Source organism: Cottoperca gobio, chromosome 21, assembly GCF_900634415.1.
Source record: "Cottoperca gobio chromosome 21, fCotGob3.1, whole genome shotgun sequence".
In the NCBI taxonomy this organism is placed as follows: Eukaryota; Metazoa; Chordata; class Actinopteri; order Perciformes; family Bovichtidae; genus Cottoperca; species Cottoperca gobio.
In genome coordinates this window covers 20,732,424-20,758,616 of record NC_041375.1, presented here as the reverse complement: position 1 = coordinate 20,758,616, position 26,193 = coordinate 20,732,424, and the positions used below count along the sequence as shown (strand labels likewise).

The 26,193-nt window shown below is 41.4% G+C and overlaps 1 protein-coding gene across 4 annotated transcripts in view; it reads right to left on the bottom strand.

The window, feature by feature from the left end:
- The window catches only part of il1rapl1a (interleukin 1 receptor accessory protein-like 1a), a 146,645-nt gene that overhangs the window by 26,172 nt on the left and 94,280 nt on the right, over positions 1-26,193 (bottom strand). For all 4 annotated transcript variants that reach the window (XM_029459414.1, XM_029459415.1, XM_029459416.1 and 1 more), the window contains one exon: positions 23,569-23,643. In XM_029459414.1, coding sequence (XP_029315274.1) covers positions 23,569-23,643 — 75 coding nt within the window. The remainder of the gene's footprint in view (positions 1-23,568; positions 23,644-26,193) is intronic.

Below are 26,193 nucleotides of genomic sequence, written 5' to 3'. Positions count from 1 at the left end.
GTAAAGACAGGTGCTGTGCCACATTAGGACCTCTGTGGCTCTGTGCCGACGGCGTGCAGCAATCAAAGTCAACTCTAATTGGAGGACGTCCAAAACAACTTGTTTTTATCAAGCAGCTTCTGAAACATATTCCAGAACAGCTATACCTGCAAATAAGCCCGGCTGCATGTACAGATGTGGTCTTTTTTTTTTTGTTCACGGCCTAGCAGTGAGCTGATGTGGAACAATGACGATAGGCTGAACTGATTACTTTTTACTCTGCATTGCGGAGGAGAGCAGGTCGGAGCGAGGTGGGGGAACTGGAGGGGTGAGAAGTACCGTGATAAAGCGGATTGGAGGATTTGGGCAGAATAAGTGGAGGAATGAGTAAGGGCAATAAGAAGAACATGAAAGAGTTGAGGCCCACCCTCTCCACCACCTCAGCCTCTCGTCTGTTCTAATATCGTCCCCTCTCCAGAGACAAGCCCTTAATTACCATTACAAGCCTGAGAGCTTTTAACAGAGGAGAATCCTGCTTCTTTTCCTCTCTGTCGCTTCTTCTCCCCGTTTGTTCTGTGGCCCCCGATGATCCATCAGGGAAATGTCAGCCTTTAATTACCGGTGAAAATTAAAGCCTTTGTGAACAGGTAGTTGGTGCCCTTGCTTTCATCTCCCTTTTCCTCTGCTAATCGTCCCTTTTTGATGACAAAATAGGTGCTCTGTACGAGCCAGCGGAAGACAGAGGCCCATTATACCACGAGAGGCACTGTGGGGGATTACCACGATGATGTGATGATGAACTAAATAAACACTCCTTTATCTTTCTGGCAATTTCATACCGAGTGGGGGATCAATGTTGCATCAAGTGCCGCTTTCCCAAACCTCAGCCATGTCCATATCCCATGACAGATAGAGATTCCCCAACACACTCGATCTCAACCACGTTGTGCACCTTTGCCTTTCTAACCCGTCTGCACCCTGGTATACTGTAATTCATTTCAGACATTTAGAAACTACTCCGTCTTGTTCTCTGACAAAGTGTCTTTGTCGCACACGTCTCCTCACACTGCAGGCTCCACATCCTCCCTTTCTTTTAATTTTTTTTTTACGCCAGAGGGGACCGTTTTCCCCCCACTGCTGTGGGTTCATGTGAAATTTTCTTTTTGGTCAAAATGAGACCAAAGAGAATTACATTTTCCCTCAATGACACTGTGAGTCACACTTCGTATTACTGCCTTTCAAGTGCATTCAGAATGCCGGGGGCATAATTGCCACTCACCAGGAAAATATATTAAGAATTTTAAATGTACGTCAATACCTGTGATGATGAAAATGACTACCCAAAGGAAAATTGAGGAGAAAGGTGGAGAGGAAAAAGAATAATAAGAACATTTCAGCTAGAAGTGCAGACATGCTGAGCATAAGATAGAGAGCTATAGCTGTAATTGGCTCCCATTCAGGGGGCTGGAGGTCAATTAAATGGTGTGATTTGAACACTTGACGAGGAACATCACTTTAACGAACGGAGAGAGGCCTGGCTGCAGGCGCTGACCCACTGACCAGAATACCAACTGACGCCAGACTAATTCAATCAAAACCAGAGCTCACTAACCACGATCAGAGCACACCAAACCAGACCATCCACTATTAGCCCACATATAACAGTGGACACACACTCCACCGTCATCCTACTTATGTCAACAGAAAGGCCCTCTGATCCCTCACCACTCTATGTTTCCAAACTGAAATGAGGAACACTGTTGCCTGTGAGGAAAGCAGGTGGGGATTTGTGAAAAGGTATTTTAAATAGAATATAAAAAAACTACCCTAGCTAAAAGTTGTAGTTTAGTGAAACGGTTATATTTAGGAGTAAGACTACATCAGAGTTAAGAGGCTTGTGGCTTATGAATCATTTGGATACATGCCAAATTGGATGAGAAATTTAGTCAGATGAATACGAGTCCTTTCTCTTTAGTATCCACTGCAGAGGAGGCTAAGGACAATTAAAGGCAACTAAAAAGACTTCTGCGGTCAATAGAATGCAAAGTTAAGCAATTAATAGTGCTTTACATAAGATTTACTAAAACAACAGAATACATTATATAATGGAATTTTTAGTATATGTATATATATATATATATATATATATATATATATATATATACATATATACATATATATACATATATATATACATATATATAGACATATATATATATATATATACATATATATATATATATATATATATATATATATATATATATATATATATACATATATACATATATATATATACATATATACATATATATATATACATATATACATATATATACATATATACATATATATATATACATATATGTATATACATATATACATATATATATATATATATATATATATACATATATACACATATATACATATATATATATATACACACACGTATATACATATATATATATATATGTATATATATATATATGCATACGTATATACATACGTATATACATACGTATATATATATATATATATATATATATATATATATACATATATATACATATATATATGTATATATATATATACATATATACATATATATATATATATATATATATATACATACATATATACATATATATATGTATGCATATATATATATATATACATACATATATATATATATATATGTATATATATATATATATATATGTATGCATATATATATATATGCATACATATATATATATATGTATGCATATATATATATGTATATATATATGCATACATATACATACTGTTGTGTTATTGTTCTTGTTTTTTGAGACGTTGAATTAGTTTCTTCTAATCATAACAGTTTGAAACTTTATACTTACTTTATACCCTCAATGTTCCTCAACAAAGAAACATGATAATGTAAAATCTTCATGTTTATTAAAGCTGCCAGTTTTAAATAACTCAAGAGGCCAAGATTTCTGAGAAATCATATTTTATTTTGCCCATGAGCCTCAGCTGCTGTTGCTATGGAGACGAAGCCAGTCGAAGGAGGCAAAATCAAAATAGTTTATAGTTGGATCTTTCGCTGCCTCCCGTTGACACAGTGCATATAACTGAATGTTATGTTACATTATGAATGTGTCTATAAGTATGTGTTCACAACATGTTATATCTTTTTATTTTCTTCCCTTATTTGTCGTCACTATCCTTGAATTTGTTGTTTTCACAGTTCCATAATTGCTCACACAAACTTTCCAAGGCTGACTTCCATCCTCACCCTTTATTGGAGGTGTTGTTTAGCACCCTACATACGGTGCATCGTGAGGACGGACGGAAGAGTTGATAATGCAGAAGCAGGTCACTGATGAATTGTGCATCTGAGCCCTTCAGTGATTTACAGTATAAATTAACAGTATTTTAAAATCATGTCAGCGGTGCAACAACAGAGGTTGGCGCTCGCAGTGGGAAGCTCAACCGTGAATGACATTGTAGAGCAATATGTTTCTGATCATTCATGCATGTTCAGTCTAATTAATGCAGCTTAAATAAAGCATACATACTAATAACTGCGATTGAAATGATTAACAATCACACCTATGAAAGCAGGTCATAGCTGATGACATTCAGGCAAACCCCACAACTCATAACAACAGGGAGACGTTTAGACAGAAATACACTCAAACCCATTTAGATGGGAAGATATTCATGCCCTAATTTAAAAACATGAAGCTACATTAAACTAATTTGCAGTTTAATAGCAACAAGACTTGCTCATGCCATTCGTACCTAAATGTAATAATTTTATGCACAAATTGTGATTTTCTTTTTCCCTGCGCACCCTCTGGAGCTTTACACACACCCCTGGCTTTACACTCATGCTCCGTCTTGAGAATAGCAGATCTAAGGAATTAATTTACTATTTCCCTTTCATCTCCTCTCTCCATGCGAGAGATCACATATCTTCACTTCCTGAACATAGACCCTCTGTATCTTTTTCTTTATCCTCGAGATATGTCCCCCCTCCACTTTGCAGCTAACCTTTTTTTTTTGGTAGCTATCTAGCTTTTTTATACCAACCAAAGCTTTGACTTATCTTCCAAACATCACTCCAAACCCCCCTTGGCCTATTTCCTTTTTTTATCATCACCTGCCTTCTCCTTTTTTTTCCTTTACAGCGCAACCCTCCACACACACACAACACACACACACACACACACACACACACACACACACACACACACACACACACACACACACACACACACACACACACACACACACACCCTTTCCAGCCCTCCTCCTTTCTATAACACAATAGGAATGCCCACCCCTCTTCACCCCCCACCCCTCAGCCTCTTATCACACTTCCAGCCGTCTCACCCGTTGGTTCTGGAACCTGACCCTCAAATCCCAACACGCCACTTCAGCCACATTCAATTGAGGCCGGCTTAGACTGACACATAAGTCACGCTACCCCTCCTCCCATCTTTCTTTTTCTGCGATTGTCTCACACTTCTCTCTTACCTTTCTCTCCTTGTCTTGTCGTTCGCTCCCGTTTCAATTTTTGGTTCCCATCCATCACACGTCGCCCTTACCCAACCCACCAAGAGCATGTCTGGTAGATTCAGGACTTTTGAGTGGGGGCGCAGATTGAGCTCCAACCGCAGGAGGCCTATGTGTTGATAAATCTAAATCAAATCTGACAAATGACTTGTGCCGAGTGGGCTGGAGACACTGGGACAGAGGCCCTGAGGAAAACAGAAATGTTTACACACTAACACAGGCTGATGATGTCCCCTGGTGCCAGCAAAGCGCTGGGGTAATTTTTGCGCTGGCAAAAATACCTGTGGGAACTGTGCGGAGCGGCTTCTCAGGATGGAATGAGAGTGGCGACGAGGGAGCACGCTAGGACGTTAATTACTGCAATGATTTCCTGCGAAAAGCAGGCTGTGTTTGATTTGTGTGTGTATTTACATGCGTCAGTGTGTGTGTGCACCTACAGAATATATATTCTCCATCATGCCAGGACGAGAGCGCAGCATCCATCAGTGCTACTCTTGTCTCCAGAAGAGATTAAATAAGAAGCACTGCACAGATCCTTACGGTGATGACGCATCACTCATTCTTCTTCTGTCACTTTGACAATAACCTTAAGTTCTGCTGCATTGTTACTCTACTGATATTATCTTTTCTGGCATAAATCTAACAGAGCATCCTCTTTATGATCCTAACTTGCCAGGACCCTATATTGAACACATCAAAACACATCATCTCCTATTTTTACTTTTCTCCCTGAAAATCATTACTTTACAAAATAATAACTACGATCTGGTTTCTATAGTTACAGAGAAGTTTGCTTTGCCTTCCTATCGTATCCCCGAGCAGAGAGAACAAGGCTTTCAATTATCACCAGAAGGCAGTGAGATGCCATGTCCTGTGTTCAGTCAGACATCAAAGTAGATAAATACTCGCCCTGTATACTATTATTATTATTAGCTTTATTTTAAAAGAAAGATTTTTAACCCTTTTCTGGTGGATTTAATACATGTCTTAGATAGGAATACCATATATTGAACTATATCAACTATATATAACTGTTAGAACCTTTATGTGCACAGCTTTTTATTATTAGATAACAAATATATCTGCATGAATTAATAGAGGATATCTGGATATTTTCAGTTCTTGGTTTATATACCTTGATGAAGAGTCATCCATGTATAAATAAAGGATTTTTAACTTCCAATCAGAGAGCCTCAGAGCTTCTTTAGACTGCCAACCAATACCAACGTCTTTCGTCTAAAGTAAGCTGGACAGTCGTTGTTTCTATCTTTACATCTCGCAGAAGAGCAGCTGGCTTTTTACTTCATCATCACCAACACAGAGCTTTTAGACCCAGTGCAGCACTCTCTATTTCTAATTAAAGTTTCAAGTTTCACTACGGTTTTTCATTTTGTTATTTACATTTGATATTAAAGTATTTTTGAAATATTCCTCCAGGGTTCCCATCATGCTTTGTATAAAGTTGCCATGGAAACAATGAGCTTGCCGTGGGTTAAACCTGAGCCTTGTTTTTATAGCTTGAATATCTTATTTCTATTTTGGTGAATCTGCACCACGTTCATGCTGTTTATGCTATTAGCATCTTTAGCTCGCAGTGTAACCGTAATACATTTGAGGATTTTAATACAAAGTTGTGGTTTCTTTATGAACCTCCATGGACACTGGAGAGACTGTAGAGCAGGGGTGTCAAACATGCGGCCCGGGGGGGCAAAAACCGGCCCGCGGGATGACTTTGCAAAGTGTAAAGTTTTAAAATCTTTGAAATATAGAAAACATAAATACACAGTGCTGATAACACACACACACACACACACACACACACACACACACACACACACACACACACACACACACACACACACACACCCTCAGTTATCTCTAAATGAAGAATAAGGACCATTCCATCACTAAACTATACAGTAGCCTGGATTCATCCATGGTCCGCTGGGCTCAGATAAAGTGTGAGTGATTATTCTCTGTGTGACAACAGAAGCTGTGCCTTATGGTAGAGTCTAATTGATTCCATAAAGAGACAGGTGGCCCTGAGATAAACTCACGCAGCAATTATTGCAGCATGCATATTACAATATATGCTTGGGTCACATTTGATCAATTAACAAATGTGTCTAAAGGTTCAGCAGGGAGAACCTCGACACTCATTGTTGTGTTGTTGACTCTCATAATATCTGGATTGATAAAAGGAGATGAATTGATTGTGTGCATGTGTTAGTAGGTTGAGATGATATAAAAAGTCTCAGATTTGACCCTCTTATTAAATTCCCTGTCGAGCAAACACTGCACCTACTGTTCTCCCTACCTCTGTTCTTCTAGATTAAACACAAATAACAGCAATAAGCAATCCTTTCAATCAATAATCAGTAATCAATTCATTCTAATCTGTCCTTATCTCTGGATATGATTTCAGAAAATAGTGCAGGACTATAAAATGTGATTGGAAGTTAAGATTTCCACCAATGTCCAGCGAAGCAGCCAAACAGCTGGGATTAAAATAAAGAAAATGTGCACCCTGATTTCCAGCAGCCTCGTGCTCATGGCTCCTTGTTTTAATAATCATTGTGCAGAATGCGCGAGTGCTTCGAGAGGAGAAAGACAACTAACCTCATATTTCATTGAAATTAAAATACCCGTGCGCTGACACATTTGAAATGAATACACACTAAGTGCCCACCGACTGGATTCTGAAAGAGGACGCAACAGGAAACTGTTTTGGGGATCGAGCAGAAACAGACTGTTACTTTTTTATGATTTTAGTTTATTAGAAATGTTTCAACAAGAAAGGAAACTTTCTTAAATACTGCAGACAAACACTGCAATTATTACTGTTCTACATAAAAAAAGGCAGAGAGAGTAATTTGCACATTATATCTTGTGTGTGTTTTTCCTAAACAGACATAAAAGAATGATATTAAAGCAAAGATCTCGCTCTGCAGACCTTCCTGCCAACACGGCTTCACCGAGGCAATAATTATCAAGCAGATTCCTCATCTGCATTGGGTAGCATTTTGATTTTATGGATCTGTAATGTCCAAATGATTCCCTTGTGAGTTTGCCGTGTAAAACTGTTTAATTTGGTGAAACAGAGTCAAGTTTCCGAGGCGCTTATTGGAGTTTAGTTGGTCGTATTAATATTGTAAGCAGTTGCTGACTCGCACTGAAAGTTTGACACTGCAATGCAGCTCTACCTCAACTTGACGGATGGCCCGGAGTGCCTACAGTATTCATGAGCACAGTTTTGTTTACATACGAGTGGAAACCAAATAGCAGAAGATGAGGAAAAAAGCCAAAAAGCAGGCAGGAAAGAAACATCTGGATTATACCAACCTGCAGTTCATGAGCAGGGTGCAAGAGATGTGTGTGTGACGAGGGTCCCATTCTAATTCCCCAGTCTCACATTTTCTTTGTCTGCTTTCCCAACACGCTAAAGCTACTTTCACATTACAAGGCTTCGTGCTCAATTCCAATTTTCTGCCCAGACTGTTCATGTTTGAAGTGAACCATATCTGACAACCGTGTGAACGGATCTCTGCCCTTTAACACCTCACATGCAACCGTATAGCGCGTATCCATGAGCTGTGAGCAATTCTATCAGAGAGCGGTGTTTACTTCTCAGACTGTTCAATAGTTCATGGAGCCCTGAAGAAGTATACCTTTCATTGACCAACGCTGATTGAGTCTGATCTCTTTTAGGGGATTGCTGGGAATGATTGAATACTGCACACTCATGGCGACCCGGGAGGAGGACGAGAGCAGGGTGAAACAAGGATGTGGTCACTGCAATGCAGGATTCAAAATGACCGCACATGTTCTGCTTTACGCGAACAAACCGACTTAAGGCTGATGTTGATTATCCCCGTGGATGCTGTTGTGGACTTAAACTTAAAGTCCCATCTCTGAAGCGTTACCAAAGCAGCTAGTTAGTTATATGTCCTCATAACCAACAGAAATGATGGCCAAAGCTATTAAACCCTGGGTGAGAAAAACAAATATGATGTCCCCCTTAATAGCTTTGAGTGGGCCAGAGGATCAGTGTGTTCATTATCCATCCAACAAACCATCTGCTGCTCGCTCACACCCACCGCAAATGTAAATCTGAGTGAAATATTCAAAGGCAGAGGCCCACTAAAAAGCTGTTTGCTAAACTTTATAATTACTACAAGATGTTGTGCTATCAAATCTTCAATCACACAAATGACAATCGGAGGCGTTCTCGTCGAAGAAACCAGGGACTGTAAAGTGTGGAAGATCAGAGGGTGTGACAATCATTGGAAGGAGAAACAGGTGAAAAGTCTCATGATCTTGGATAGATAACAAAAATGGCTTTGAGGCTTTACTGTTGTGCAATGTAGAGAACAGAACTACTTGTTTGTCTGTATTATTTGATCCTTTCATTGATTTTGCTTTGGTTTAAAAAATAAATAAAAAAACCCTCTTGGGTCCTCAAACTGGTGGCAAAGCCGTTCTTTTTGCTTCTCCCACTCACTCTGTCTCCCTCTCCTCTTTCCCATCCTATTAACTGCAGGCATTTAGTCTGTGTGGAATCTTGCCGCAGTACTCTCTCAGAATGCTAATATGCTGGGCTGATGTGGGTCAGGACTTAATCCTGTAGAAATGATTATCGCTGCACGGCTGGAACTTCTCCTGTAGGATATCATTACCATTCTGTGCTTTTCCACTGCACCGCGCTATCGTTCCCACCAAGACAACCGCATCACGCCGGAGAAACTGGAACAATCGAAAATGAAAATGATATGTTGAGAGCACCCAACTGGGAAATATTCTTTCCCTTTGTGTATACATTGGCAACATTGTTTGTTTATGTGTGGATAAGCGTTCATGTACTTACGCTACACACTTGGTGCATACTGTATACTGTATATGTAATTTGACGACAAAATCAGGCAGACTTACGCCCCTTTGTTCCAAATTGTTATTATAGGATATAGAAAAATGCATATTTCATGAAAAAACACAACATTAGTAGCAATTTATGGTGTTTACGAAATGCATATTTGCTTGTGAAGTTTCATTTATTCACAGGTTGTTGAATATGTCTGCAACCGACTTAATACCGACTTAAAAGTGCTGGTAGTAAACTCACACGTCAGGCTTTTCAATGCATTCATGTGGAATTATGGGAAATAAGTTGGACCAAGCACAGAGTGTGGACTTGTCCTTTGAGAGGTACCAGTTTACCTAAACCTTTGTAAGAACATTGTGGTGCAGGACAGGAATATCAATCAAAATGTGCATGATTCGGCACGTGATGCTCAAAGACGCAGTGGTGGAACTAAAGGTTAGAGAAGCGGGCTTGTGACCGGCAGTATGAATCTGTCCGGGGAAAGTGAAATAGCGGTGCCTCCCCCTTCATCTTCGCCACTGCTGAGGTGCCCTTGAGCAAGGCCTTTAACCCCAACTGCTGCTCAGGGCATTGCTGCAAAAGAGCGCTAAAAAGGTGGTCATTTAGGTGCGAAAGGTAACACCTAAATTTGCAACATTAACTAGCTTTAGATGCCCGCTTTTTGCCTTTCCTCACTGCGGTGTATACTATATATTGGCATGGGAGCGTGTCAGGATCCAGCAGGAGCGATGAAGGATGTGGCTGTGGAGAAAGATGTGTGGGCAGAAAATGGATAAATGGACAATCCATCAAACGGTAACAATGATTCTTTTATCAAGCATGGCAGTGTGTGTCTGTTTGCATGCATGTGTGTGTGTGTGTGTGTGTGTTTACCAGTGCGTGTGCGTATGCTGTTAATTCACATAGGTGAAAAGCCAAGCTACCTGCAGAGCATGGGGAATCTGGGTAATAGGAAATGTATTTGTTTCACAAATAGAGTTAAAGCCAAAAGGGAAATCTATTGTTCTGTTGGAAATAACATGAGTGCATGCTTGAACAACCACACACAGAAGAAGAAAGAGGCTGAAAGAGGCACAGGCAGCATCAGACTGCACATTGCTGCTGATGCAATACACATTTATACGGTAAAAAGCTGTATTTCTTTCTTCTTTCTCTAACCAGCCACTGAACATTAACTGCAATCATAAAGCAAGACCTAGCCTATTAGAGATATACTTACTTTCAATATAATTATCACTCACCAGTGAGTAAGGTGCATAGAGGAGATAAAACTATTTATTTTTAATACTCAAAGGAAAAATAATAGGAGCATGGAACATTAGAAACAACCAAAGTTAATTTCACTGCTGTGCAACAAATAAGGTGAACTTTGTAAATGCAATTATATATGATGACTACTTATTCACCACTTTGGTTTCAGTGTGAAAGTTAAAAAAGAGGGAGACATAAAATGAATAGGTGATTGAGCTGGAGAGAGAAAATAGAGACAGGAGTCCAAAACCAATGAGCGGCAAAGAATGTGATGAGGAGGAACACCGCGAGAGAATGAAAGTGACAGATTACTTGTGAAACACGGCGCGATCTGGAGGGCCTGTTCTACCGAAGAGAACAAGGGATGAGGTCAGAGGAGTCCTTGTAAGCTTGGCTACACTTGCACATACGGAAAAGGTGACTAATTTTCTCATTTTCCAGTTGAGGACAAAGACTTATAATGGCCCTCTCCGGCTGAACTCCGTGATCAAGTCCACTTTAGTCCCACATTATGCTCCACTCGAGCCCCAGCTGTTCTCACTCTGCCTCACTCTTAAAGGTCACACAGGAAACTGCCAACACACAAAAGGTCATGTTATCTCTAATAGAGGGGTGCATGCGATTAGAAAAGCTACCGGGAAGCGGAGAAATTAGGTGAGAAAAGGAAATTAATATAGTAGCAAGTCAGTGAAGTTGAATACTTGCTAGGCATCGTCTGCTGGGCCACATCTCATATGGAAAAGCCCACGCCTATATCACTTATAGGGGAATATAGCTGAAATACTCAGGTAATGCTGTTCTTTACACAGGGGTCCTCATTTTTTATTTGACTGATTTTGACGCTGTTATAGAAAGTAAAGAAAAAAATGTGAAAAAAAGAAAATAAGTTGCAAACTACAACATCTCTTTTGTACACAAATAAAATCAAGAAATAATTGCCAGCAAGTAGTATTTTAAAATCCAATTTTCTACCAGATTTTGCACATAAAAAAAGACGAGCCCTAATCTATAAAGCACATACGCCGTCAAAGGACAAATGAAGATGTGGAGGATTAAAGTGAAGAGTCAAACTCAAACAAACTGAGCTGCTTGTCGGAGGCACAGACCGACGAGTCCTCGTGACAGGCAGGCTCTGATGCCAGCAGGCGGCATTGGACAGATGGTGAGAGCTCTACGGGAATTAAAAAAACAACACCTCTGAGTGTTGAGATATACAGTGACAGGAACCTGAGGTGAGAGAGAGTAAGAGAAGGGACACGTGTGTGACAGTGTCTCATGGTCACCATCAAACCTTAAGAAAGTCCTCCTTGGTAATTGCCTTCAGATGCTGATTACTGATTACTTTCCGTTACTTTTGGATTACCTCAATACCAAATATGCAAAAATAAGATAGAAGTAAAATGTTGAAATTTCGCCATTATTTTGTATGTAAATCAGAAAAGGGGAACAACATCACAGTACAGTGCAAGCTCTGCCTTCAAGCTGTGAAAATGCTGTCATCATCCAAGGACTTGAATCATTGGGCACATCAGTGCTGCTGGATTTTATCTTGGAGCAGCAGCTTTACCCATAGTAATTAAAATAAAATAACCTACATGCAGATTTCCTGGTTTATCCTGTAATATATTTGCTGGAACAGAAATTTGCTCATTGCCTACAAACTGTCTTTTCACGCAGGGATGCCCTTCTGCAAAATCAATTACATTACATTACATTACGCTTTTGTCAAAAGAGACTTAGAATAAGTGCAAACAATCAATCGGGATACAACTCCGAACAGCGGGAATCTTGCAAGTACAACAGCTTCAAATAGGTTAAATCATTTAAGTGCAGAACAATAGCTTTGAATAAGCCAAACAAATGTAAGTGCAACATACAATAAACTTGATGAACTGGAAAGTGTGCAAACCATCCTGCCACGAGATAACTCGCACTGTACTGTTCGTCCCCTTTTTTGCTTTACATACAAAATAATGCCGACATTGCACCGAGTGAAAGCACTTCTTTCACTAACGAAAAAGGTAATTGTGTGAGACTCGCACAATTACAATTGCACGGTAATGTGCGTGCATGTGCATGGTCGTATTATTGTTGAAAATGTATTTAAAAAAATTGTAATCCTGCAAACAATCAACCATTTTTTACTGAATGTATCGGTAATTACGGTTTTTTTTGTATCCTAATTACGTAAATGGTAAATGGACGGTTTTTATATGGCACTTTTCCAATCTTTGGGATCACAAAAAGCGCTTTACAACACATGTCAGCATTCACCCATTCACACACTACCATACAAGGTGCACATCATCTCGTCAGCCATTCACACACACACACACACACACACACACACACACACACACACACACACACACACACACACTGTTGGCAGGGAGCAATTTGGGGGTTCAGTATCTTACCCAAGGACACTTCAACATGCTGACTGCAGGAGCTGGGGATTGAACTACCGACCTTCCGACCAGTGGACGACCACCTGAGTAACTCCCTTCCATCTACATCTGTTTGGTTAAACGTCTTTTTTGGTAACTTGATTGCAGGAACAACCCAAATAAACTTTAAAAGTGAATGGAGTGAATACTTTTCTCTTTTCCTTGATTGTATTAACCAGTAACAATGAAAAGACATCCGGGAAAAGGGGCTGGTCCTTAATAAAGTGGCGGATAATATTACGATGGTAAATGAAGCTCATGTGATTGGGGGAAGGAAGGTATGGAAAAGAGAAGATTTAAGTCAAAGCGGTGGAGATTGATAACGCTAGAGGCAGAATTTATCCAGAATGTGACTTTGATTTACCTAATCTATGTGAAAAGAGGCAATAACAATGGGAAGGAACTTCAGTTCAGAGATAGTTAGGGAGCGTGCCCCTATTGTCACACTCTGTAGCCCGAAACATAAAGCTGAGATAAGAGCACGCAGAGAAGGCAGCGAGGCAGCTGCTTTTTTTGTTATCGAAACCAATCCATACTCCAATGCCGCATTGAGATCAATGTTGGCTCAACATGAGTCAGTTAAGTGGTTATTAAAGACAGCAGGGATGTGTTATTGTGACATGTGGCCAATGTTAAATGCTCACAGGACTGGAAAACGATAGATTGGGATTTGAATACACTATGTTGAGTATTAGCGCCAATACGGACCTTATTACATATCGGCTAGATGTTAGCGGTCCACGTTATAGATCGTTTCTTTAGGGTGTCCTGGGGGTTAAGGCACACATATAACGACAGCTCGGCCTGTCGCATTAACTCGGCTATCAAATTATCGTACGATATGTGGACATGAGCTTGATGGTATCGCCGGTATGGGAATGAAAGCCGAATGAAAGAGGAGTAAGTAATATTACATAACTAATATGTTGTTATTTTTATTGACGAGTATATTCCTTGTTAATAGATGAATGACTCTCTTTTATTTATTGTTTTTATTTAGTTATATTTTTTTCACATTCCAACTCCAATGTCTAAATAGTCTTAAGAATAAAAAGTTCTTTACTCTGTTAAAAGGGTGAACTTGCATTATTATGATATCATATTATCATTATATTAGTGGCATAACATTGTCTTACATTGTCAATGTCATAATCCCTGGTCTCATGTAAATTGACTCACTTTGTTTTAAATTTTGGCGGGAAAAAGCAGTGATATTAGATTAGTAGTTAAATGAATCGTTATCCTCTCCTGTGAGCGGACATCTTACTAACACTTCACCACTCTTCGCAAGATCAGAAAAAATTTGCAGTTCTTGGTCTGAGCAAAAATGCATTACAGTAAGTGTGCACCCACACAATCCCAGCTGCACACTTATTGCCTAGTAACCCAAGAACCTTTTGTTTCCAAGGGGGTAATTATTACCATTGTGGGTAGTTATTAAGGAAAGTAAAGCTGGTACTTAAAATGCCTTTTTCTACCATTGTTTGATACTAATAGCACATTTCAGGGGTCGAAGAGAGTAGTTAAGGGAGGAAGGAAAGACGCGGGGAGGAGGAAAGAGCAGAAAAGAAGGGAGAAATTGCAAGGAGAGGCTAAAATAGCAAAAGGAAATGAGGGTGTCTCTCATCCATTGCCTTGGAAAATTACAGTTGGAAAAGCTTTTTATCAGTTTTTCAAATTGAACACAATTTCTCTTCCACCCTGAACAGTTTGCTGAACATTAAAAGGAATAAAAACCTTTGCCAACAATAAACAACTCATTTCAGCCAGCTAGAGTTTCCCATAAGCATCCCCCAAGGCTTGCAGCAACCCTGTTATTTTCTATTTATTAAAATAGAGTGAACAGCAGCCAATAATAGTCAATCCAACAATGTTTATGCTAATGACAGAATTGAAGATAATTATCCTCCTAAAAAATATAAAAATATGCTAATGATGCACAAACTGCTTGTGTTACTCTGCTCTGCAGTAGGTTTTGATCAACAGTATAATGTATGACTGCTATGTGAAGGGAGAGAGAAAGAGGAGGGGGGTGGAAGGGAGGACTGACAGAGGAAGAGAGCGGCGGAGAGAAAGAGTAACAAGAAAGACAAAGATAGAGAAAGTCCATTAACACACTTGTAAATGAGTCTCAGCTATTTACCTCACGCTGGGCCTCTCAAATTACTGACTGTGTTCAGGATGCAGATTGCAGATGGCAATTAAAGATGAACCGTGTGCACAGGCACACACAGAAAGACGCACACACACACACACATACACATACACATGTGCCAACGTAAGCTTGCACACACTCTCCCTAAGGCAGCAGTTCGCTGCAGATCTACTGATCTCCATAGCAACATTCACTGCCGTGGGCGATGGTGACATCATGAAGATTGATTGTCATAAAAAAAGAAAGAGTACAGCAGAGAGAGGGCAACAGTAATAGAGGTGTTAGCTAAAGTGCAACTGTTCTCGTCGTCACCGGATGGAGCCGCGGCCTCCAGCTGATGGTCTTCTTTATTGAAGGGAGAACAGGCGTACGTGAAGAGCCTCAGCTGGTCTTCAAATACTTGTCAGCGGCGAGGCTGGAGAGACGGGCTTATGTAACACGGAGAACATATACAGAGCTACTGTATATAACTCTCTGGGGTTCAAATGCTCAGTGCGCTCCCTCTCCTCTCTGTTTATCCTCCCTCCTCCTCTCTTTCTCTCCTCTGACTCCTTATCTTTTTCTGTTCGACAACCTCCTCTCAACCCTCCTTTCTTGTCCCTCTTCACACCACCGACTGATCTTTCTCTCTTTTTCTGCTAACTCTTTTACCCCTCGCTCAAACACCAAAGCCCGCTGTGGCGTGGTGACTAACTCCAACGTCCAGATACAGCTACGCACTTGCCGGAAACATCAGAGAAATGAAGTTTGGAAGTTCTGTCTTGCCTCGTTTTTGTCCCTCTCTCTCTTTTTTTTGGCACTTGTTTTTCTTCATTTTTCTCTTACGTAAGACAGACAGAAGTGGAGCAAGCTTCAAAGTGAATGGCAAAGCCGCCTTTTCCCCTGCTCGCTTTGCTGTTCATGCATGTCATTCCGGTGCCAGCTCCCTCCTCCCCTGTTTCCCTCCATCTCTCTCTATCGTCGCCTTTCTTTCCTCACTTCTCCACCCTTCCTCCGTTGTTTTCTTATTACTGTACATTAAGCTAATTTCTTTAGATGACTTCGACCCTGACTTTGTCATGGCCACCTTGACCAAACAGAGGTGGCAGTGACCGGAGGAGGAGGAGGATGACCGGGTCTCATTACGTCTGCCTCTTCCTCCTGTCTGCCCTTGTTGTATCAAAAGCAGAGTGATGCAGGGATGAGTGGGGTGCTCCTTCTCTTTGATTACCTGTCAATGAGCCTGAGCATCAGAGGCAGACAAGGTAAAAGCTACTATTACCTAAATCATCTCTCTTTAAAGACATACCCCGGCTTAAAAGGTGGAGAAACTCTTACTCCTGCTGATTTAACACAACTGCTCGGGATGACCTGCATAATGGTTGTGTTATAAGTACCGACACACACAGAGAGGTGCCGGTGCACAAACGCATGAGTGACAAAAGTGAAAACGCACTCTGACAGTAAGCATAGAGTTGAGCTCAGGCCAGAGAGAGAGACGAAGCAGATCTGTTGGCCTTGTTGTGGGTGGACCTTATGGAACTGACACACCAAACAGAAAGTGCTGACAAAAAGCCACTGATGCGTCACCTCACATCACCTGAAGTCTTCTAAGTAGCACTTAAACACACAGCAGAGACAACAGCAGAAGATCCTGCCAACGTCCATGCGCATTCTGCATGTGCGTGACAGGAAGTAGTAACAAGTCAGGAGTTTGTTTTCTATTTAAAAAATGATCACAAACAAAACCCCTGACACGCCATTGGACCATGATTAAACACTCTGCAAGAGACATGTGTACCTATATTAGTGAAGTTGGACTTTAATAAGGTTATATTTGCTGTCATTCTGTATTTAAGTGCAAGAATACATGCAGATCTTTTCATTCCTTTTCATGCGTACATACATGGGTACATTTACGATGAAGAAAAGTCTACTGTGATCTAAAACCCTTAAATGAACTCTCGTTAAACATGTCCCCTGCCTCCTGGACTTATGAGTTGGTTAAATACACAAGAAAGTTGGATTTAATTAAATGGAACAAGTCAAATCTGAGCCTACGAGACTACGTAGGATACGTATTTCGATTGTGTCTGATGAAAAGTTGGCAGTGACAGTGTACAAGTTTTGCCTCGCACTGCTGTTGTGTGCTGCCAGTGGAAGAAGAAAAAGGCAAAAAGAAAACCTAAAGGAGAAACAGCACTAAATGGATAAAATTACTGATTCACCGGGCTGAGCAGCCAGTCAGACAGCTCTTTCTCAGCGACTGCCTCTGCCGCCGATTTAACATGCTGAATCGGCTTAACGGCTGCTGATAAGGTCTATTAAAACCAACGATGCTGGACACGGCGCTAAAACTGCAGCTGCTCCAAGACAGCGCCTGACAGTCCAACATCAGCCCGGTGCCTCTGTGGGAAAATAACCAAGAGCCTGGTATGACTCAAGAATGGTTTCACGCCTCTCTTGCATCTTCTTACTGGCCTCACTGGCTGAGGTGAGCAAAGAACGTGATGCACAGCGGGGTGTTGAGTCTTTTGTTATTTCCTGCTATGGGGTGCTGTTTCTGTCTCTGCCTTCCTGTATTTTCTCATTCCCCTGCCTTCCTCCCTCTCCCTTTCCTTTTAGGCATGTGTAGAAGCGCTGTTAGTTCATTTATCATACAGCAGGCTCCAGCTCTCAGCCCCAGACTCAATGATTAATGACGACCGTTCACACACTTAAACATTTAGCTTTGTTTTGCTGACACACTAGTTACCATACCGGTCACCACGACTTACTTAACGCTGGATCACTGTGGGACTGAAAACAAATTGAATGACGACACCATTTTTTTTTTCTCGTATCTGCAGTGTGACCTTTAAGGGCTGGATTTCTTTTCTCTATGTTAGAATATAAATATGCCATTTATCACAAAGAATTAACATATCCACACATACACAGCCAATTGGGAAAGTGCCTTGTGGCTCTTCTGTCCCTTCCTTAAAGATATAGATACTTGGTTAATTAAAAATCCTCCACTGATATTTTATCACATTAAAAGAGCGATGTGACTGTTTCAAAGCCTTAAGGGTGAAGCGCTTGTCTTTTTCATGGATTCTCTGTAAGATTACCTCCCTCTCCATCACCAATATCGCCAACAGCATTATCATTAACATCTCCGATGCTCTCTAACGGTAAATCAAAACAGGGCGCCCGACAAAGGTTCAGCTCAAATCGGCACCACACTGCCACCACACTGTCACCACACTGCCACCACGCTGCCACCACGCTGCCACGCAGCCGCCACCAACCTGCCACCACGCAGCCACCACACTGCCACGCAGCCGCCACCAACCTGCCACCACGCAGCCGCCACGCTGCCACGCAGCCGCCACCAACCTGCCACCACGCAGCCGCCACGCTGCCACGCAGCCGCCGCCAACCTGCCACGCGACAGTGAGGACACATTGTCATGGACATGATGTGCAAAAATAGTTCAAAAAAGTTCAAACGAATGTTATTTTTATTTGTTTTTACAAATATTCAAACGTCATTTTTGGCCATTTTTTTGACAGCCCTAGGTCAGTCACACATATAAATACACCAATAGGACTTACTTACCATACTTTTACAGATGCTTTCATGCATGTCTGAGAGGAAAAATTAAACGTGAGTGAGAGGAACTGTAAGAGATAGCGTTCAAGTGAAAGAATGGATGCGTGTGTGTGTCTGTGTGTGTGTTTATGTGTGAGAGAGAGGAACATAGAGAGAGAGGGCAAGACAGAGACAGAGTAATTTAGTGAAGTGACTCCACGTTGACCTTTAGCAACTCTCTAGAGCAATGTGAATTTCACTTTCACCTCTCTCCATGGGAAGGCTGGCATGTGTGGGGAAACAGGTGTTCTTCAGTGTCGTATACTTCTTCAAGAGAAGAGAAGAGAAGAGAGAAGAGGAGGCATTGGGAAATCAGCACATCCTAATGACAAATCCTCAAATCGTTAAGCAAGCGAAGGCCAATATGTGAAGCTGTGAGGAGATGTAAGGGATAAAAGGATGTAAGAACAGATAGAAACAAGGGAGGTAGAGAGCAATAACATGGAAGGCTGAGGTGTTATATGTTGAAGCAGGTTTAAAGAGTCTGTTCAGCTGCATATATTCAGTTGAAATGACACAAGTCAATGCCACAGTAGGTACGCTGGTACCCCTCACTGCTTCACTGTTGCTTTTATGTCACAATATCAGTGTCACAGAAGCATAAGCCACCCATAAGTATCATGGATATATTAGAATTACTCAAAACAGCAGGTCTCAGTAAAGGTGCATGTGGAGCACTACAAACCAAATGAATGTTGGTGTATATCAACCATTCTGGATTAAATAATGTGCCTCATAGACATACAGTATTTACAGAAACCTGTAACAAAAACAGGAACATTCCCCCTTTTAAAGTGAAAGTTAAAGTGGGTTATAGAAAAAAAAAGCAGCAGCATTTTTAATTGAATCTCAGTGACTATGGTCAGACCAGAAAGTGGCATAAGAATAATCATTCTCTACTATGACATTCAGTAGCTGGTGCTGGAAGCTTTGTGACGTATTGGCTGGCAAGCTAGCTATTAAAATGCTAGCATTTCACACACACACACACACACACCTGCCAGATAATCCTGCTACTTGACACTCGGCAGGCTAGCTAGCTTGGTTGCTGACCATTTTATTAAACAGTAATTTGTTTTGACATTTGATTACTGAGCCATGCAGCAGTTTATACTCTGGCATGACAGGATTGTATCAAATCAGATAAATGTGACACAGCTAATATGATATATACTTGAATTCCGGACTCTCTGGATCTCTTTTGCCCAAAATGTCATAACTGTTGGCAAAAGTTTACCGAAGTTGAAGTCTACACTGAAAGCCCTGCATGGATTTACTTTGCTTACACAAGCGATTCCATTAAAATGAGAAAGAAAAAGAAAAAGAAATGTTACTGTTTGGTTTCTTGGCCAGCAGACAGAAGAAGATGGAGGTAATTCTGGGGAAAAGAGTGGGATCAGAGTCCCAGGCACACTCTCTGTTTATTCCTTTGAGCTTGTCAAAAGCATATTGCTAAAACACCAGGAAAATGAGAAATGTCACTATGTTAAAGTGTAAGTCTATTACAGATGTCTAAGAGCACATGTCTGGTTGTGTATGTGTGTATGTGTGTGCCTTTACATGGTGCATGTCAAACTACAATAGATATAGGAGTCGTCTCCCTGCTGCCACCCATCCCGTGCTGTTGGGTCCTGCTCTCTGAAATAATTGATTCAAATTCCTTTCCACTAGAGCGCACCCATCTGCCGGCTTTGGGGGACAGTAAAATCCTCTATCAGTTACAATTATCCTACAGTTGCCGAGGAATGCGTAGCAAGCGTGTGCGACCTGCCGACCCCAAGTGGTGCATGTGCGAATATCTGTGCATGTGCGTATGTGTCGAAGAGGGAGAGCTAGCGAGACGGAGAGATGCTCAAAGTGGAGTGCTGCGTAAGCGTGAGTTGAATCTCTCTGGGACGGCGAATCCATGACAAATCATCCCGAGGGAATAAACACCAAGGCAGTGAGTCTGCGAGTGAGCGTGTGTGTTTTAAATTCAGAGCTTTGTGTAATGTGTCGCATACTGTAAGTGTGGATGTGTGTGTGTGTGTGTGTGTGTGTGTGTGTGTGTGTGTGTGTGTGTGTTTCATGTGTGGCTCCGTCTCACAAACCCAAACACATAGGCACAAATGTAAACTGCACAGAATAAATCATCCTCCTACTCTGGAGAAGTGGACTGCACCAACTCACCACTGGGGGACAGCACTAAATCTGGCGATGGAGAAACTGCCACCCAGTTTCTCCATCGCCAGATTTAGTGCTACTTACAAACAATCCTACACAACCTTGATTTTGTCTCCTTTGAAAACTAAAAATGTCAAGCTGTCCGAAAGTAACATTTGTGATGGAAAACAGGCCGCTTTCAGTCGCAGTTCCCCGAGGACTCCTGAGGCCCTGAAGCCTTGTAGATCCGTGATGATATCAGCACACACTCACACACACAAGCTCCTATTCGGTGGCGGTGTTGTGGTTCAGTGTGTGTGTGTGTGTGTGTAGTCCTGAGTGACAGAATCTGTAGCTGTGGGATTTTGGTCCTCCAGCTGAAAGTGCCACAGTAGCAGAGAGGCAAGGAGACCTTTGGAGAGCAGGGGAAGGGACACTCTGACAGGACCCCCCTCTCCTGAGACAAACAAACTCCCACTCATGCCTCCGTCTCCATTTCCCCATCATCCCTTTCTCTCAACATACCCAATCCTCTCCCTTTCAATTTCATTCCTCCTCTCTGCATCATCCTCTTTGACTTTCCGCTACATCCCCGCCGCTTGTCCTCTGCAAGACTTTATGTAACATATGTGTTTTATTCATGTCTGCGTGTGTGTATGTTGTGTAAAGCTGGCTGTGATGGCGGCTGTCTGAGATCTGCACTGGTTGCAGCAGAAGAGGAGATAAAGTGAGGCTGTGTTTCCCGGCAGTGTTGCAGATTTATCTCTCTGCTTACGGCTCTGATTTTACTGCCCATCCGCAAGCCTCCGCTGGATCCCATACCCATCTCTCTCTCTCTCTCTCTCTCTCTCTCTCTCTCTCTCTCTCTCTCTCTCTCTCTCTCTCTCTCTCTCTCTCTCTCTCTCTCTCTCTCTCTCTCTCCCACTTGCCATAAGGGACCAGCTCTTCTCTGTGCACGCTCTGGCTACCATAAATCTGCCACGTTGCTCCATAAAGCTGCTTAGGGCATGACTCAACAAATATTAAGGAAGAGGAGAATAAATAAATAAAGCAAAATAGAAACTCTCGTCTGGAGGGAGAGACAACTTTTCTGCACACAAAATGGAGCCTAGCTGTAAAATATTCACCTCGGTGCTTTAGACACTCTTCATGGAGTGTGGAGGCTTACTGCACAACTTCACACATGCTTTTGCTTTCTTCTTGCTTAAGACTATTTTTCTGCAGTGGTGGAGACAAGCAATCGTGTACCATACCAGGAACTCCACTGGTCAAGTCCAGTTTAATCATTTTTTTAATTTTCTTTATTTTTATAATGTCTTCTATGGCTCTGGAGGGAGTTTTGTTAAAAAAACCCCACCTGGCTTATCTTGGCTTGCGCTTAGAGACAAACTGCATTTCAATCTGGGAACATGGGTTTTGAACTGCATTTACCACGCATGAAGGGTTTAGCAAAGAAACATTATTGAATAGCGCTTTGGGAAATATAAGATCCGCAGCTTTTGGAGCTTGACTTGGACTAACATTCAGGGTATCTCTTCCTCTACTGCACCAATTTAGACCGTTCGTCTTTTAAGACTGTCTCTTGCAAGTCTCAAATGTCATGGAAGTGCATAAACCAAACACTTCCTCACCCAACATACATAAGAAAGAACGGGCAGAGAGGCTTTAAATAACTGCGATAAAGCTTTAAAGAAACGAGCCAAAGCTAAAATCCCAGAGATATCAACACAAACTACACAAATAGTTGAAGGGTGCATTGTGCAACCTGTTCATGCATGATTGTGAGTTTCCTGACATGTGAGGCCGTGCTTGTCAGTTTATCAACAGCAGCAATTTTTCACTCTTGATCAGCCAACCGTGGAGGCATTTTAAATGAACGACCTGGATTCCAACAGCGTCAGAAGACAAAAGGTAACCTCTCAGTGAATCATTGTACCTTCTTTGTCTCTGCCCCCCCCACCCTCTCTTTCTGTCACACACTCATCCAATCCTTCTCTCGCTTTCCAGACCTCTCAGTCTTGTCCGATCAGCTTCACCGTGACATACACACAAGCCATTCATAGAGCAGCGAGCACCATGTGGACGGCAGGCTGTGCCCAGAAATCAAGCAATATGCTGTCACAGGAAAAAGAAAACACCAAACACAGCCACACAGATATATTCACTCACGCACGCGTGCACACGTGGTAGGCCCATCGTGACCCCACGTCAAAGAAGACAAACAACGGCGTCTGAACGCAGCCGCCTTTCCATGTGGCGAGCCAGCATATGGACCCCTTGCACCATATGGGCTCTTCATTGTTGACAAAACAGCCGAAGGGACATTAGCACCCACCATTTTCAAATTATGGAAAACACTTTTACAATTGTTATTTCTTTTGCGTTTCTCTAGCAAATAAAAGTGCCATCATCAATCTGTGTTCGGAGCCTGCAGGCGTGTTGGAGAGGATTTGTAAAGTCATCCATTTCCTGTCATTTGGAAATCACACAGATAGTACTGAATGCAGCCGGAGGAAATCCCATGATGCTCTTACCTAGCTGCAGCTCCATGTTGCTAATCTTGTTTTCCGAAGGATACAGGATTTTTGGCGGCTTGTCGGTCAAAGGAGCTGAAAAAAAAGAAAAAGACAATTTAAATATAGTACGATACAAGACAAATAGACAATACAGGCAAAGTGTCTTTGAAGAAGAAGAGTGAGGATTTCTGACTGAGCTATTTTTAGTTAGTTCCAAATGTACTCCTTGTACTTGGTTCACATATTTTTCTTTGCATCCTCCCTCTGCCTTACACAGAGCACAGACAGAACTTATCTCCTTAACTCCTCTTCAAAAAATATAAATGCTCATCCCATTTCCCTCTGTCATTCCAGTCTCATTCAACAACTGACTCTTAGTGTCTTTGCAGACATGTCTCTCTAGTATCTTACACACCTTGGGTTCCATTCATCTGACCTACTTCTAATCATAAATTAATCAACGCTTTGCCAAGAACAAGCCACCATTTAATTTGCATGAGTGTTAGGTATGTGAAGAGCCATCATGGAGTCTGAGTGAGAGGGAGCAGCCGATGCTCTAATGATGCTAATCATCCATACGGCGGATGTCAGACCTGCTGCTGAAGTCCTTCCTCTGGGGAATGCCAGAACATGCAGGAGCTTTATTGTTGTTAAAAGGGTTTGTGTGTTCTGCGCCTCTTAGGGTTAAGGGTTAGGAGAACAGAAAGAGGGTCTTGTGTGTACATGATTAAACGGTAACACAAGAGGATAGAAGCAGAGGTGCTGCATCTACATGTTAGATGTCTTTAACACTAGGTACTTTATCTCCCAATCAGACAACAACTGCTTCACACTTACACAGTCCCACATATATTCAGTGTTCGATAGCACTGAGCTGCTGCACAAGAGCAGCTGGAAGTCTTAAGTCATTGCTCATAAGCACTTCAACCGTGGTGTGAGGTCTCCCACATTTTGGCAATAGCTTAATGAGGAGCGTTGTTAGCTACAGTTGTACAGTTGTTGCTGCATCAAAAGTGCATGGGAAAAAAAGATCACGGTTAAATTGTCTCATCTTTAAAATGCTTTCGCTTATGAATAATTTTGCATGTGACGATTGTATTTTGGAAACACGTACAGTTGATTTGCTTTATCCCGGCGCCGCAAAAAATCCAAACAAAACCCCAAATTCATGTTGACCAGAACACTTTGTTTTTGCGTTACGTAAGACACATTTTTTTTTCTGCCAGTGTGATTGGATGTGAGCACATTTTTAGAGCTGACTGTTGTCAGTTACTGTGAGTGGATTCACTCTAGACCAACCTAAAAAAGCGAAATGTCATTACCATGACAATGAGTCGTGGCTGTAAGTCAGTGACGTGGAAAAACGTTTTTTTTGTTAATGCCAGCTAGCAAGATTTCACAAAGAGAACAGAATTCAAAAGAGAAATATTCATTGAGTCTCCTGCTGTCCAGCACTAAATCCATGTGCTCTAACAGCAGCTGCTTGGCCAATGAACACTTGGATCAGTGCCTCTAATCTGAATGTGACACCTTTTGTGCCAGGGTGAAAGACATTTGTTTCATTCAAACTGTGCCATTTCTCCTACTTTGTCACTGTGATGTCTCGTTGAATCTGTGCAGTTTTAGTTCAGTTAACAAAATGTATGACGCTTTTGTTTCGTTAAGGACAATTCTTTGACTTGTATTCTTGTTGGTGAGTTGTGCCGATGCTGTTATAGACTCTACATTTTCAGAAATCCTTTATTAGTCCCACAATGGGGAAATTGACATGGTTACAGTGAAAGAACATATGAAGTAAAGTGAAGTAAGTGAAGTAAAGTGGCGTGTGGAACTTGAACCCCTGCGTTACCCCAAGTATTAGCACAGCAGGAACACATGAGACCAGTTAGACTACTATACCTGTAGTTATAACAGGTATAACTACAGTGCTATGTGCTCACCTTTACGTCATGCACACATCCTCTCTCTGCTGTTTTTAACACTTGTTTGAGTTTAGTTTATTCTGTGATACATTTAAACCTACAACGCTATTTCTTGTTGCTGTGGCATTACATCATAAGGAAAGATTGGGGCATGTTAAGCTCATTATAACCCACATTTCTCTGCTGGCAAGCATGACATTTTTGATATAATTGCAGACCTTCAAATGTATTTTTTCTGTATTAAAATGAGGGCCATGGATAGAGTTTTTTTGGGAATAAAACAGGTTTGATGTATGGTATGTAAGGCTGGCAGGTACTAAGGACGCAAACACTAATTACGCACTTCTTTAACCAGTCATGAAGAAAAAAAACAAAACTTTATTGAATAAAACAGAAGCTACTCCCAACAGCAGACCTTTCAGGCACGTCTAATTATATAGTGGTGAGTTTGCAAAGGCGGCTCATTCAGGCCAGTTTGTAGCCCGGTGCTTTCATTAAGATGTTTCCTTAGTGTCCTCACAAGCACTTTTTTCTTTAGCCTTATTATAAGAGCGCTCTAACAAGCGGTTTGAAAGCCCTGCTCTGTTTTGGTGTCTGTATTTGGGAGGAACAAGCCATGCAATGTTGTTCAGGGAAGTGTGCGGTCTTGTCTGAAGTAAAGTGCACGGTCTTGTAAAGTGCTTAGTTTAAGGATACAAGATAACATATTTAATATTTTCTC